This window comes from Macrotis lagotis, chromosome 1, assembly GCF_037893015.1.
Source record: "Macrotis lagotis isolate mMagLag1 chromosome 1, bilby.v1.9.chrom.fasta, whole genome shotgun sequence".
In the NCBI taxonomy this organism is placed as follows: domain Eukaryota; kingdom Metazoa; phylum Chordata; class Mammalia; order Peramelemorphia; family Peramelidae; genus Macrotis; species Macrotis lagotis.
This window is the reverse complement of record NC_133658.1, coordinates 707,568,180-707,584,702: the sequence shown is the minus strand read 5'-3', so window position 1 is coordinate 707,584,702 and position 16,523 is coordinate 707,568,180. Positions and strand designations below refer to the sequence as shown.

Sequence of the window (16,523 nt, the reverse complement as noted above, 5' to 3'; positions counted from 1 at the left end):
TGATGCAGACTAGACTTTCCCTAGTGCTTTTCAAAAAAAGTTCAAAAAGTTAGGTCTATTAGTAAAAAAAGGAGAAGGGAGGCTTTGAGAAATCTATTGACAAAATTACAAATGATTCTAGTGAAGAAAAGAAAGATCTATTTAAAGAGCCCAATGTGGTCACAAAAGCATAGCTATAATAAAAACAAAAATAACTTAAAAAAGATGCATTTGGTGAGCTTAGATATGGACAAAATGATTAATAATTGTGCTAAGGATAACAATAATAATAACCCCTCAAAGTCCAAATCATCATACATGCAAAGGCAAAGTAGGGGGAATTCCAGTCAGAAAATATATAATGGGGCATTTTATGAGCATTAAGACAATTATGATATGAATAGGATTCATAAGAACCTTGAAACTCTGGTAAACTGCACTGTGTGACACAACTGTCCTTAAAATTTTAAAGGACAGACAAGATGTAATAAGGTAGCAGATAGACCCTGTTTTGAACCATCATGATTATTAACTTAAAATGGAGAAGAGTGATGATACATTATGTTTTGATGTCAAGAGAAAGTAAGACATCTGAGAAGAAATAAAAAATACCAATACCTCCTTAGAACTGTTTCAGTATAGTGTAGAACACTATGTTGGCAAACTATGAATAAGCATGAATACTTTCATTATGCACCAGCATTAAATCATAATAAAATTCAAATACTGATAAGATCATAATGTTTTTTGTCAACAACTCATTTCCATGTCATATAAAAATATACTGCAGATCAACAGTTAAGGACAGTCAATAGAAATAACCGAATTAGCAAAATGATGGGTTTTGCCAAAGTTATATTTAAATCATAAAAATATACTCTTAAAAATGAAATAACTTACTCCCCAAATCTAGATCAAATTAAGTAAAATGTAAAACTGAGGAATTACTAAAACTGGGAGACAAAAGTTGAAGAACCCAAGAGCACTGAAGTGCTACTTTGAGAAATCCTACCTACCAACAAAATGGATGGCAGAAAATGATACCAATATCTCAAAATGGTTTTGAAAAGGCAAAGGCATACTGTTCCTAGAAATCAGAAAAGCATTTGTTGATTTTGAAGACAATGCTCAAACAGAATGACTATACCAAATCAGAGTACTTTTTAAAAGCTAGTACTTATAATCATCATCATCATGAATGAACACTATATTTTATAGGAAGTGTAAAAGTGTTTCAGGACCGGCACTCTATAGCATGAGTAATTGATAATGCCATAATAAGAACTCTATAAAGAAATATTCCTAAGAACAAATGAAACTTCTGATATATATAATTTCTACGAAAATGTGAATCTCTTTAGAGCAAGGACTCTCTGGTTTTTCTATTTTTATCCTAAGGGCTTATGACAGTACTTTGTACACAGTAAACTCTTAAATACTTTTTCATTCATTTCACATATTCATCTATGAAAATGAAGGCAGTGGGTGGAGCTGGAAAAGATTGATGATTATTGGTTTCAACACTCTACTTTAGGGCATGAAATGCAAAGAAAGAGCTTTGCTGGTTTCCCCTGAAATCCAAGGATGATTCTATTTTTCTTCAAGATGGCATACAGTATCTTCTATCTCTCCAGACATAAGCCATTTATGTGCTTCTGTAATGTATAAGAAGCATTCACAGTTTGTATTACTAAAAAAAATCCACAAATGTTTAAAAGAAAACAACATATTGACTGAGGAGCAAATGGTATGCAAGGATATCCTTTGAATGTGATGAGTATTAATTAAAAAATTACTGAAGACAAACCATTATTTTTACTTTTATTTATACTGTCTATCAATTACCATAGTATTTGACTAAGTTGGTCACTTATGACTTAATTTTGTACCATAAATATATAAAATAAACCTAAGTAGAATGAAGACATGGAAAACTGTTCTCTAAAACAGGCCACAGAGGCAAAAGTCATTTGTTAGGTACCTACTATGCCAGGCAACAATAACAATTTGATATAGACATTATAGCAATTGATACAGAAATGATATTTTCCAGAGATGTAGTTTAAGCCCACTATGGTTTTGCCAAGTCTTAAATATATAATATTTACTAAAAAGAAGCCCAAGTATGGACTTTTAATTAAAGAGAAAGTTTAATAAAGTATCATATTAGTCACTTGATATACATGGATCACATCAAGCTAACTAGCAACACAGATACTAAATGAAGGAAAATGGTATAGACAAAGTCTACCTGGTTTCATTGAGCTATATAACAAAGTGTCTCATAATACCCTGAGCACAAGTTGGAGGGATGGAGGTTGTAGAAACAAGACTAGCTAAAGCATGTGGGTCTATGTGAATTGGGGAGGCAATCTCTAGAGTTCTGTCTAAAATGGTTTTTTAACACAATTTTAAAAAATAAAATAAGATGGCATATTAATCAAATCTGCAAATGACCCGAATCTTGGAAGCTAATTGGTTACAAGATATAATCAATAATCAAAATGACCGCAATAGACAATGAGAGATGAACTTAAAGAGATGAAATTATATAGCAAATAATGTAAAGTTCTGCATTTAAGTTCAAAACTTTAACCATACAAGGGGAGGATAGGGGAAAAGCAGTTCAAAAGGACCATATGGTGAAAAGACTCAAGGTTTTAATTGGGTATATTTTTAATATAAGTCAATAGTGGGAAGTAATCTTCCCAAAAGCTATTAAATACAAAGCATTATTAAATATATAGTACTCTAAAGAGGGAAAGTACTGTATTCTGTGTGAGTAAGATCATTTACTTAGGACTATTCTAGGTGCCACATTATATCTGAAGAAAATCAACCAAGAAGTAGGGAAGCAAGAATTTAAATGGTTGCCATAAAAATATTAAGATTTGATTTATCCCATGTAGTTCCAGAAGAAAGAACTTGAACTACAGTGGGGTAGCAGTTAGAGGGAGACAGATTTTGGGCTCAGTGTGGGAAGATCTGCCAGTTAAAGTAATCCAAAATTCAATGAGCTGTCTCACAAAATAGAGAATTCTCCAACACTGCAAAATTTGGACTAGAGGTTGGAAACAACTTTGGGGCATGTCACAGAAGACATGAATGTGTTTGGAAGGATAAAGGATTTTACATCATCCTTTCAACTCTGATTATTTGGTAATAAATAGTAAGGCTGTGTGGCAAAATGCAAAGGAAATCTGTACTATATTACTGTGTATATATTTTGTACTTATCTTACACGGACTTGAAGTCAGAAGACTTGGGTTGGAGTCCCAGCACTGACAATAATCATGTGACCTTAGATAAGTCACTTAACTTCTCTGAGAATCAATTTCCTAATCTGTAAAACAGGGAAAATAATAATTTGCACTATCTACCTCTCAGGGATGTTGGGAGGAAAGCACTTTGTAAACTGTAAAATGTCATATAAATGTGATATACTGTTGTCAATGTTACGTTCACTACTTAAGTAGTAAATCTCTTAACTTGGAGGAGTAACAATTTTTTTAACCGTACTCAAACTATCTTTATTTCTTTTTGATTCACATTTCCTCCTCCCTTCCCCCAGAGGTTGACGTCCTTGTTAATTTTTTAAATTTCAAAGTCTCAGATATAAAATATTGAGTGGGACTGTATGACTAACCAATAATAATAAAAATGTTTGAATCAGCAAAAGTTATTTCTCCCTACCCAAATAACAGAATTTTGTTTTTCTTTGAAGTTCTATGGTTTGATTAATGCATTATGAATTTTACTTAACTGAAATAAATCCTGACATTTCTTCAATGACTAGCTACATTCAAGTCACTATCTTCTTTCATGTAAATCTTTTCTCCAAAGTAAGTTAGTAATAATAAAGCTATTTTTATAATGTAAATAGTAGTCAATTATTATTAGTACATGTTTAGGATTCATGAGCCCTTAGAGCACTCAACAGTTCATAAAAGAAATCAGACAATCATGACTTAAAAAAGAGAAAGATTCATTCTCCTTTATATAGAAGTTCTGTTAAGGTTTGATGTAAATATTTCAATATCTATGAAATTAAATCCTATGAAAGAAAAAATATTGTTGACAAGCTCTTGTTTTATTGAATAACCTAAAGAAGTTACATTCATTCAGCAACCACTTACTGAGTAAATATTATTAACCATTGAGAGCACAGGGTGCTTTGGAGGTATTAAAAGAAGTAAAAGACATGAATTCCCAGGCTTAAGTAAATTACAATCCAGTTTGCAAAATGAAAACAGGTGCATCCCAAAGAACAATTATGAGGGACTATATGAAGATATGACATATATTTGAAAAAGTTATTCTAAGTTTTCATGTGACAGGAAAGAAACAATCAGATAAGCATAGGAACAGGAATGGAAAGCTTTTTGGAAGTATTCAAATCTTATACAGAACAGTTTTAGAGTTAGTTGGAGGGAATTTTAGCATTCATATAATAAAATCTCCTTTCATAGAGAAAACTCAGTTTCAGGCAAATGATAAGGGAACTGCTCATGACCAAATAAGTAATAAGAAAAAGCCAGAGGATTTGACCTCTAAAGTTAGTATTTTTTCTACTTCAGCAGTAATATTTCTTCATAATTAAAAGATTAAATACTCAAACACTGGAAAACTCAGGAAAAGTTCCTTTTAATTATATGTGTGTATATATACATATATTTATGCATATACACATACACAAACACACAATATGTAATATATAATATATATTCTTGTGGCATTTGACTATAGATTTTAATTAGAGGTGACAGTTATTATGCTAATTTTATGTGACTTTAAATTCCTTTATTCTTGTAAGATTCACATTTTCCTATATTTCATTTTAAATATTTTCAACTGAGGTGGCACCGTGGATAGAGCACTGGCCCTGGAGTCAGGAGTACCTGAGTTCAAATCCGACCTCAGACATTTAATAATTACCTAGCTGTGTGGCCTTGGGCAATCCATTTAACCCCATTTGCCTTGCAAAAATATAAAAAAATAAATTAAATATTTTCAACTGGAGAAATATATGGTTTGCCCAAAGGATAAAAAATCATTTCATAGCCTTTATAATTTCATCTAAATAAATGCAATAAGCAAGTCCATATTCAATTAAAAATTACAAATTCATGAATTTAATTTTTTAGAATTATTTGCAAATGCAATTAAATAATCTACATTTGCTTTATGATTTATATCACATCACAGAAATAACTATCAAGTTAAAGTGATTGCACTTTTCATATAATTTTAAAAAGGTAACCATAAAAATCAAAAATTTACTATATCTAAATATTATTGATAGCCACCATTAAGTCTGAAAGTAGGAAAAGGAAAGTTTCAGTCAGTGGTTAAAAAAAATACAAAATAAAGTTAGGATATTTTTGTTCCCATATCCTTGCCATTAAAAATAAAAAATTAGGATGGCTAAATTCTGTGAATCATTCCCTCTATAATTCCATCAACAAAATGGTTATAATTTTATATAAGATTTTTTTGGATTAGTTCTGGGGACTAACTGATATGTTGGTGAGATACTATGCATGGCTTGGAATAACAAAGATCCAAAAGAAAAACAAAATGAAAGGAAACCTATTTCTTCAATTTTCTTAAAGATTTACACCAGAGAACCAGGAAAGGTAGTACATGCCTGTAATCCCTGCTACTGGGGAGGCTGAAGGTGAAGGATCTCTTGAGCTCAAAGTTCTGACTAAGCTGATTAAATGTTCATACTCGGTTTGGCATTAATAGAGTAAGATCTCCAAAAATAAGAAGTCTACCAGTCTACCTGCCTAAGGGCAGGTGAGGTAGCCCATGACAGAAATGGAAATCTTCAAAGTTTCTGTGCCAATCAGAATGAGTTGGGCTGAGAAATAACCCTTGAACTTCCAGCCTGGACAAATATGGAAATGAAGTGTTAAAATAAACAATCAAATAATTCTGATAGAATGTAAGGTCCATAAAAGTAAGGCCTATTTCATTGATGGTAAACACGTTAACTTAGTTCATAAAGTATAAAAATAGGACACACACACACACACACACACACACACAAATAAATAAATAAAGGGAAATTGACCATCATGTATGTGAAACCTCCTGTAGGTCAGTTTGACCAGAAAATATGTTATCTAATGTTATCAGCCAAGGAACTGCAAGATTGTGGAAGGAATATAGATATCTATATAGTATCACAAGGCAAAAGAAAACTAAAGAAACTTTCAGGGGAAGAGAAATTTATGTTCAGAGTGTAGTTTAAGAGTACTAATTTTGCAGATATGTGCAAGAGACAATGAACAGATTAGAGAAGACAAACCAGGGAAAAACTATCAGGAGGTGATTACAATAATCAATTGTAATGTTTGGTGATAAGGAACTAAATGATGGTGACTGTAGTATGGCTAGAACAAAGGTGATAGAAGTGAGAGCTTGAGGAGTAGGCAGAACAAGACTTGGCAATTAATTAGATGAGAAATCATCAAGAAATAAGAGTTAAGAATAACTCCTATGTTGTAAACCTTGATGACTGGAAGAATGGTGTTGCTCTCCATAGAAATAGGGAAGTTAGGAAGCAAAATAAGTTAAAAGGATAAAGATAATGAGTATTGTTTTGGATATGTTCTTCGAGAGGCCTGAAGGACATCTAATGGAATTGTCCAGCATTTGGATATGCAGAACTCAAGTAAATGTTCATATAAATCAATTCAAAGTGAGTAATTTTTCATCATTATAGCTAAAGTTCAAAGAATCATACGAATAAGTACATACATAAAATGATATAATTAAGTTGAAGTGAATATGGCTCCCACAAAATGCATGGGAAACCACAGTATGGTATAACCAATAAAGTAATGCATGGAAGTTTGAAAGAATAATTTAAGAGTATCATTGCATTTGTATCCATTGAAAGAAATATATTATGCCTCCATATGAATAGTTCCTAAATAATTTTCATAACAATTTTCAAAAAAATAACCCTGGCTTTATCTTATTTTTCTCTTTGCTGAAAAGATCATTTAGCTATAAAATCTTTCATCTGCATATAATAGGTAGCAATTTGCATATGTGCACAAGTACTGGAAGTTCCATATAATGAACCAAAACTGAAAAAAAGTTCCTCAGCATAATTCAAATTCCATAAATAGTTATTACTGACAATTGGGAAACTTTAGACTTTGTAATTTTATGTATCTCATTAATATAAAATTAACTCATCATATTCATTTGTGAGCTGTGGCAACAAAAGAATTTTGCTGAATTTTTAATGACAATTACATTTCAGAAACATCCTTAAAACCAACCATCTAGATTCTTAGGAAAACTTATCATGCTTACGTACTGTTTCATGCAAAAATAGACAGAACCTTAAATAAAGTATTTCCATACAAGATCCTAAATAGATGATGCTGAAAAACAAAGTTAAAGAAAAGTATTCACCACACGTGTTGATTGTGGAGCTGAGCGAGGCAGCTCCAGTGGGAAGGCCGCCTTTGGAAACTGCTGAAGCTACAGAAGGTGGAGAAGATGTAGAAGATGAAGTAGGTGCAGTCGAGGAGGTTGTCGTTGATGTTAACCTCTCTCCAGACTCCATATCTAAAAGAAAAAAAGCAAAACTATGAATTTTAAAAACAAAATTCCCACTACTTATTTAGTTGATTTAGGGAAATCATGAGAAGCACAAATGCTTTAAGGAATATAATCTTATTAAGAAATATTTAAGTTTTTGGCACACTTCTATCAATACAACTCATTAAGAAATACTTCTAAAGGAACAACAAAATTGTAACAATGAAAAATCTGCACACATCTGCAAAATGTTCACATATTAATATATTCATGATATATGTGCTTCCATTAAACATGCCACATGTTCAACTCACAAGAAGGTGATTTGCAAATATAAATTAAATGTATTTACATTTATGCATATCTATAAAAGCAGGACTATTATCATTGTTATTTTAAAAAATTAATATCTTGAATATGCCCAATTTTTTTTTCCATTTGCTCCTCATTGCCCTGTACCAACAATGGCAGACCATACTAGTATGAATCTAGGAAATATCAAATAAAATAATAAAATAATAAAATCAATATTAAATAATTTCCAGCTCTATAACTATTGACATTAATTTGATAATAGGCTCAAACTGCACTGATCTAGTGTTCTGTTTCCTAAACATGTATCACTGACCCCACCTCTCATCCAAAGGATCCTAATCTTGAGTAGATTGAGGCTATCTAGAGGTCATAGTTAACAGTCCATTGGAATAAAAAAGATGTAAGAAGTCATCTCAAGAAGAGGTTCTTTCATAATAAAGTAGAACAAAATCTTCAAGAATAATAACTTGGCATACAGGTGTCCCATGAGAAGTTAAAGAAGTCAAATTTATATGATGTATTATTAAGATGCCTATTAAGAGAGGAAACACAAAAGGTGGTAGAAATCTCTTTGGTATTTGGTGTCTTCTAGGTTTTTCCTTACCATCACCAGCTCCTTTTTCTTTCCTTCCACTATAGACTTGACCCACTTATTTGCTCTATAGTTGTCCTTGTGATTTATGTCTTTAACATCTTAATAATATTAGTGTTGTATCCTATTTTACAGTTCAACTTAAATGTTTTATTCTACATATGTATGATGCCTACAAATAAAAATAAGTACGATGGCCACTGATGAAGCAAAACAACAAATTGAGTGACTCAGAGGAAGACACCAGGGGGATTAAGTGGGAAGAATGATCCAGAGTAGTCCAAGGTGGGGTAGAAGAATATATTCATGAAAATAAGAGACCAAGAGGATACCAAGAAAGTAAACATATTTCCTGCTAGAGGGCAGAAATGCTATACAATTAGGTGCACAGAAGGACTGACCTTTCTGGAGTAGAAATTAGTATAGATACTTTAGTCTGCTAGTTCAATATCTGACAGTCAGAAAAATAAACTTTAACCCTCTGGCCCCAAAGGACAAATCAAATGCTATGGGGAGATAGAAAGTTTAAATTAAGAAATGGTCCCTAACCTTACATATCTTACAATCTATTTAGGGAACTTATTTAACTGAGTAACTATTAGACTGCTTCGATAAACTATATACCATCTTTCCAAAATATGGGATATTCAAAAATAAAAGTTTAGAATCTAATGCAAAAATGACTCTAGTTCTCAACAATATATTTGTGGCCATTTCAACCTCTCTTCAGATAAGACAGTCACACAAATAACTAATGCAATTCAATCCTAAATCTTGAGTGTATGCATCTGCAATGCCTCTTATACTGACAATGACATACAAGATCACAAGTTAATGCTTGGCACACTAGCTGAGCCCATTACTATTGAGCCTTCCAGTCTTATGAAATCTAGTTACTTTTCTCTATATTTTGGCACTGCTGTCAATTCAAGTGATGAATTTTTAAGGGCAATCAACAGATAATAGTATTGCTGTGATGAGTCTGTCCATATCCTTGTAGAATTTTTCATTCTCATCAGCATTCATCATGGTGAGGGCATATGTGCTAATGATGGCTGCAGAGCACTTCTGTTTTAAGGGCAGGCTTTGGGTCACCAGGCAGGCACTAATGAGCTTTGAGACATGTGGTTGTCTGATTACAAAGCTGGTGGCTGACACCTTTCACTACAAAGTGTTCTCATCAATAAATCTAGCTTCACCAAATGCAAAAATATTGATTCTGAACCTGAATCATTTGTGAGATGCACTACCCATTCTTTCTGGGTGGTTAGGGTTCTTGTCTCATAATAGCCTAATTTTGATGACTGCTAGCTATTTTTATTTTATAAGTTCACTCTCTCCTTACTTTTGGGCTACAAGCTTAAAAATAATCTTGTTAGCCATTTTCAAAGGTTAATATATAAAATTAAGGTATTTTTTTCACTAGCCCTTTCTATGGGTAAAGTAAAAAAATGCTTATTTTTTAAAAGAACAACAAATATCCTATTCTACCCACCTTGATTTGGATTTTTGCTTTGGAATATCACAATAAAAATTAAAACAAGTGATAAATCACAGAAATGAAACTCTTTTGCATTGTTAAAAGTGTGGAGTTGGGCTTAAACAATAGATAATTAAAATTTTCTCCAAAGATTTTAATGCTTACAGCTCAGTCAAATAAGTTCTTGCCATTTAAATAAATGTCATTATGAAAAGAACTATCTCTATATACTTATGCCTTTTGATACAAAATGATTCAATGCCTTATTACAGGGTGGAGTTGACCCTTAACTTTAGTAGAAATAACTTTAAAATATTATGCACTGGTTGCCCAAGGACTAGCTTTTAATCAGCCTAGCAATCACCAGGTTGGTCATAAGACGACAATCATTTCAGACATAGCTAGGATTTGGTGTCACCAAAGAACAAACTTTCTTTGTGGAAGCATGGCTGTCCCTGAAGTCAAAGTCAAAGTTAGGAATAAACTCTAAGGTTTATAAAACTGAATTATATTTTGGGAAATTATCACTTCTTAAGGGGATAATAAATGAATTTAAAAATTTTACTACTTAACACACTACAAGTATATACTTATCCTGAATTTGCCTGTAAGTTTCAAGGACTTTTCCTAGTTCAGATATTCTAGTTGATGGTCTGTGTTCACATAATTTACACAATTACATTATGATCATATCATATACCTTTTTGTAGATTTTTGTCACCTCCTATTAGAACCTATTCTTGAGCCTTTGTCAGTGTTCTCTCCTGACACAAATTATGTATAAATAAATAAATATTGCATACACATCTCTTCTAATATTTTGTAAACTGCTTGAGGGTAGGGAAAACTTCTCATTTTTGTCTTGCCCTAGCACATTAGGTGCTTAATTCTTGTTAAATTGAATTTGTCTTTCCCAGCAGCAAAGTACAATTTTTAAAAGTCTGTTCTCATGTATTAGTTCATTCCCTATCTTCTCACTGTAATTCTCTAAAATTTCTCCTGGTTTTTTTAAGTCTTGAAGAACATTATAGATTTTGCTGAATTTATACTGATGTTAGTTTGTAATAAATGGAATTAACTATCAGTATATCTAATAAACTTGCTTTGCAAATATTTAACTAATGAAATTCATTCCATAAGATGTCACTCCCATTGCATTTCTGGTGACTCTATTCTTCTGATTTTGCTTTTTTTATTTCCAATTGCAATATTCCATTGAATTCTCTCATTTTATATTTATATTTAACAATCTGCATTGCATTATAGTATTTCATTTTATTAAGGTATTGAAATTTATTTTGCCATTTCTTCATTGTTTGATATTTAGACTTACTTTAGTTTCTTTTGCAATTATAAATTAAGCTCTAGTTAAAAACTTTCAAAGATAATTTGGAAAAAGAAATACATATATATATATATGTTATTCTCAATAATGCAAAAAGTGTGTCAATTCTTATAGCAGGTTTAAGATAAAGTAATTATAGTTAACATATTCTCTGTATTACAGAAACAATAGGATATCCACAATAGTTTTTTCTTGGACTTCCAAAGCCCTTCCTAATGACACTAAGTATTTTGTGGATTCACATTGGTATAGTATATAACTGATCAATATTACTTTAGGAGCAACATATTTTGCTCCTAACAACAATTCCATGTTTTGTAAAGCATGAACTGATGATTTATAATCTATTTTCATATATATTACCTTAAAATGGTTTGCAGTCAAATTCATAAACAATTTCTCTGCTTATTTATATCCCAATATTTTCTAATAAATTATTTCACTACTTTGAACTTGATACCCACAAAAACTCTGAAAAGTCTTCTGGTGCATTCCTCCCTTCAGAATTTCTTAAAATGTTAAATAAATTAGTTACAGTACTTCTGGGAAGTATCCATTATCTCTAATTGTCAATCTCACATCTCTATACTACACTCATATCCATGAAAAACGAACTCACTCCTAGGATTCTCAGCACTTTCATTTTGCAGATGAGAAAACTTCAGGTCAAGAATGACTAAGGGAATGATACAATGTTACAAAGCAGTAGGCATCAGAGATGGGATCTGAATCTGGCCTCTTTCTCCAAAACCAGTATTCCCTTTTTTTAAAAGATTTTTGCAAGGCAAATGGGGTTAAGTGGCTTGCCCAAGGCCACACAGCTAGGTAATTATTAAGTGTCTGAGGCTGGATTTGAACTCAGGTACTCCTGACTCCAGGGCCAGTGCTCTATCCACTGCACCATCTGGCTGCCCCTAAAACCAGTATTTTTTCCATGGCATATTCACAATGATTCAATTTTTCATGGTGTGTGTATATATACACACATACATCTATATATAAACCTTTTCTATATATAAAATTATTATTAGTTCTATCTAATATTTCAGCAGATAGATGCTAGCACTGTTTACACTGGACACCACAGGATGCTAAAGACATTCAGTGTCAAGATTTGTAAATGACCTTCTGAAAAACTTTATTACAGTTTATGTTTCACTTTCATATATTCTTGATTCTTTTCTATTTTTGACTTTTGATGTTGACACTTAACTCTGCTCAAGAAACTAACAATATTTAACAAAATGCATGATGAGGATTTTGACTTTACCCTTAGGCTTAAAATTTAAATATATCTGATGAATTTATTGCTTAAATCTCAAAATGTGGCTAGCACTGAAAAAATTCTCTATGACAGACATTAGTGAGGATAACAATGAAATGAAAAATGAAATAAAATCCAAATATAAAAATTTTAAAATAATTTCTTAGCTGTGTTTATATATGTGTATATGTATATATGTATATGTATATGTGTGTGTATATATACATATATACATATATACATATATATATACATATATATATATATATATATATATATATATATATATATATGGGTCCTAGATTTAATCCTAGTCTTGACTTCTAATTAGGCTTTGTGCCACCTATGGTCTTAGTCAAGTCACTTCATAACTACACTTCAATTTTCTCAAATGCAAAAAAAAAAGATTTGGAAGGATAAATTTAAGACTTTTAGCTCTTTTAATACTGTGGTCCCATAAGGACAGGTCCATTTGCACATCTCTACATATCTCTATTGACCTAGTTGGTATTGAAAATGCCTGTATTTCATTCTATATAGCTTGAACCCAACAAATTAATTTTAGTACACAGTTGTTCTAATGTCCTAGACTTTTTTAATTATTAAGATTCTAGATTTCACAAGAAAGGGAAGTTTTCTGCTTGCTTAGTGATTACTCTGCTTTCAAAGCAAATAGCAGTGTGTAAATATAAATGAACTCCCAACGCAAAAAGGACTATAATTAAATTATAGCCTTTTACTAAGAAGACACAGGGTAACATTATTTTGTATTTTGGCAGTAAATCTTGCAGTCAAATATACAATTAGTAATTATAATATCAAATCTCCCTATGGAGAAAGTATCAAAAAAGAAATATGAATGGTAAAATAATTTTCTAGACTTCAAATACTAAAGTTGTTTAGAATTTTGTCTTATTACTGGTTAAGTATCACAGAACAATTTGTAGTAGATTTAAAGGGCTGATTAAGAATGGCAGGAAATGATACATTAAATTATTTTTAGTTTATACTTACCACTATTGCTTTCCATTAACATGGACATTTAATTGATTGGAAATTACATTTGCATTGCACAATCTAAAGGGAACTATTTATTCTCAACAACTGGGAATACATCATTAAAAAGTATCTTTCTACCTTACAGGAAAATGGCAACAAGTTTCTCTCTATATATGCTAGTGGATGAAGCTAAAGTATGAAAACAGAAAAAAAAATTAATGTTTAATTTCAGGCAGTAAAATATTGAACCCCAGATTTTTTTTAAAAACTATAGATATGTTCATTTCTGGATCATCTGGGTTAGGAACTTTTCCATCCTATTATAGTTCAATTCTTTGCCACCTCCGGACTGTTCATCACAAGATTTTAATTGTAATAACCTCCCCCCACCAGTCTCTGTCAATCAATAACATAATAACTTTACTTTAGGGCTCTGTCCAAATGCAATGTGAACAGGCCTCCAATCAAATATATGATGACTACTCATAGCTGGGGAATTAAATATTTAGGGACTATATACCTTTTATACACTTATTTCATTTTAATTTTTATTTCATATCATGCCCAAAAAGTCAGAGCACAGTTTTAACCTTTAATAACTTGTGAAGTAAATAAACTACAAACTCACAGAAATATCACAATTACTTTATTTTATATTTAGGTTTGTGAATTTTGAAGAATACTTTTTATAAATGTTTGTGTATCCTGTTATTCTGCGTTGCATGTTCCACAATTTCTGGATGAATCTTTTTTAGACTGGTAGATTGGTAGAGGAGGTGCTCTTGTTTGGCAACCTCAATCATTCGATTTAGCTCTGTTAGATTTTTTTTCTTGTACTATTATGCAAAATTGTCGTGTATGCATAAAAACCTTGTTCCCTTGTTCTTTGTATGATTTTAAGATGAGGATTACAAATGCAATCCTTTCTATAATAGCATCAGGAAACACTGAACTAAACCTTGAAGGAAGGTAGGAATTCTAAAAGGCAAAGGTAGGAAGAGATAACAAGTCTGCCTTAGCAGAAGGGGATATGGTGGTACATTCAGGGATTAGTACATAAACCAAGTTGGCTGGAATATAGAGTGCAAGAAAAGAGTAGTAAATGTGTTTAGCAAGTCTCAAAAAATGGAGATTGGTACTAGATTAGAAAGGGATTTAAGTGTCCAGGTAATATCTTTTTTATCTTCTCTCCTACCCCTTATCCTCTTAAACTACATATACACAAATATCATAAAATTGAAAGCTGGATAGAATTTTAGAGGCGATCTAAATCTAATATTCTCAATCTACAATTTAGGATGAGACCTAGTGAGGTTAAGTGACTAGACCATAATCATACTGGCAGTAAATGAAAACTCAAATCTAATAACAAATTCAGATTTCTTTTCACTAGCCCATGTTGCCATATTTAATCATTTTTACCAAAAAATTGATATTAAAGAAAACAAATTTATATAGTGAAATGTAATTATAAGATGCAATCATTTTTTACTTTCAGTAAAATTATACCATCTCTGTGCATTACTATAGTGCAGTCTTAATGCAGTATAAAGTCAGAAACATGGATATTGTACTAAACAAAAACTTAGAAGATTCTGCTGAATATTAATCTATCAATTGGACAAATGAGAATGGTAATCAATTAATCAATCAATAAACATTTACTAAAGGCCTACTGTATGTTAGACATTGTATTGAGTGCTGAGATGCAAATACAATGATGAAAAGAGTTCTTCTTCTTAATTAGCTTATATTGTACCAGGAAAGAGAACATGTACAGGTATTTTCAAGAATACATGAACAATTTACAAAATAACATGAAATAAATAAATGGGTAAATAAATAGATAAATGAATGGCAATTTTTGGAAGGAGGAAAACACTACCAACTGGGAAAATCAGGAAAGGTTTAATGTAGAAAATTACCTGAAATGAGGATGGAGGGCAACTAGGAATTCTAAGAAGTGAATGTGAGGAGGGAAAGCAATCTTGTTATTGGGGGGAGCAGCCTCTATAATGGCATGGAGATTGGAGATGGAGTATCATGTATAAAGAACAGAAATAATGATAGGTTGGCTGGATTGTGGAGTCCATTGAAGGGAATAATGTATAAAGAAGCCTTGAAAGGTTAGATTGGTGCCAATTGTGAAACCCATATTTAAGCCAAATAGGGAAGCTTGTATTTAATCTCAGTAGTAATAGGGAACCACTGGAATGTATTAATAATTATAGTAATATAGTCAGACCTGGCTTTGGGAGTATCACCTTGGCAACTGTGTAGACAATTGATTGGAAAGGAGAGTTTAAAACCAGAGACCAATTAGGAAATGAATGCTGTAGTCTAGGCAAGGCTAATAAGAATCTGAAGAGAAGGGTTGGATGTGATAGACATAGTGATAGAACAAATTAAAAGATTTGGCAACTGCATGGATATATGTGAGGAAAAATAAGGACCTTGGTGTTATGTTCAACTCCTTATTTTTAATACAGTTGCATAAAGTATCCAAGAAGACTAAGATGAAGGTATTATAAAGTTAAGAGGAAAAAGAGAGCAGTGTCAGAAAAACTCAGAGAGAAAAGAACTATCTGGTACATGAGAATGCCTAATCAACCAAGAAAAAAGATCCTATTAAGGGCCTACTTTGTGATGTGCATTGAGCTAGGCAATGGGGGATTACAAAAAGTGAATCACTACTTTCCAATAGTTTATTTTTGAACCCAGTCATATATGTAAATTAAGAAAAGTTCACATTTGTGAATTTAGCAATTAAGAAATAATCACAGGGGTAGCTAGGTGGTACAGTGGATAGAACACCAGCCCTGGAGTCAGGAGTACCCGAGTTCAAATCTGGCCTTAGACACTTAATAATTACCTAGCTGTGTGACATTGGGCAAATCACTTAACCCTATTTCCTTGCAAAAAAAAAATCACTAATAACTTCAAAGAAAGCAATGAGAAGATAATATTTTCTAAAAATTGACTATTA

The 16,523-nt window shown here is 31.8% G+C and overlaps 1 protein-coding gene across 23 annotated transcripts in view; it reads right to left on the bottom strand.

The window, feature by feature from the left end:
- Positions 1–16,523, bottom strand: part of BAZ2B (bromodomain adjacent to zinc finger domain 2B) — a 341,329-nt gene that overhangs the window by 147,911 nt on the left and 176,895 nt on the right. For 22 of the 23 annotated variants that reach the window (XM_074215885.1, XM_074215897.1, XM_074215888.1 and 19 more), the window contains one exon: positions 7,414–7,569. In XM_074215885.1, coding sequence (XP_074071986.1) covers positions 7,414–7,567 — 154 coding nt within the window. In that variant the 5' untranslated portion in view covers positions 7,568–7,569. Of the gene's footprint in view, positions 1–3,220; positions 3,323–7,413; positions 7,570–16,523 lie in introns of those variants that run through there. The other variant, XM_074215905.1, reaches the window with a different exon arrangement.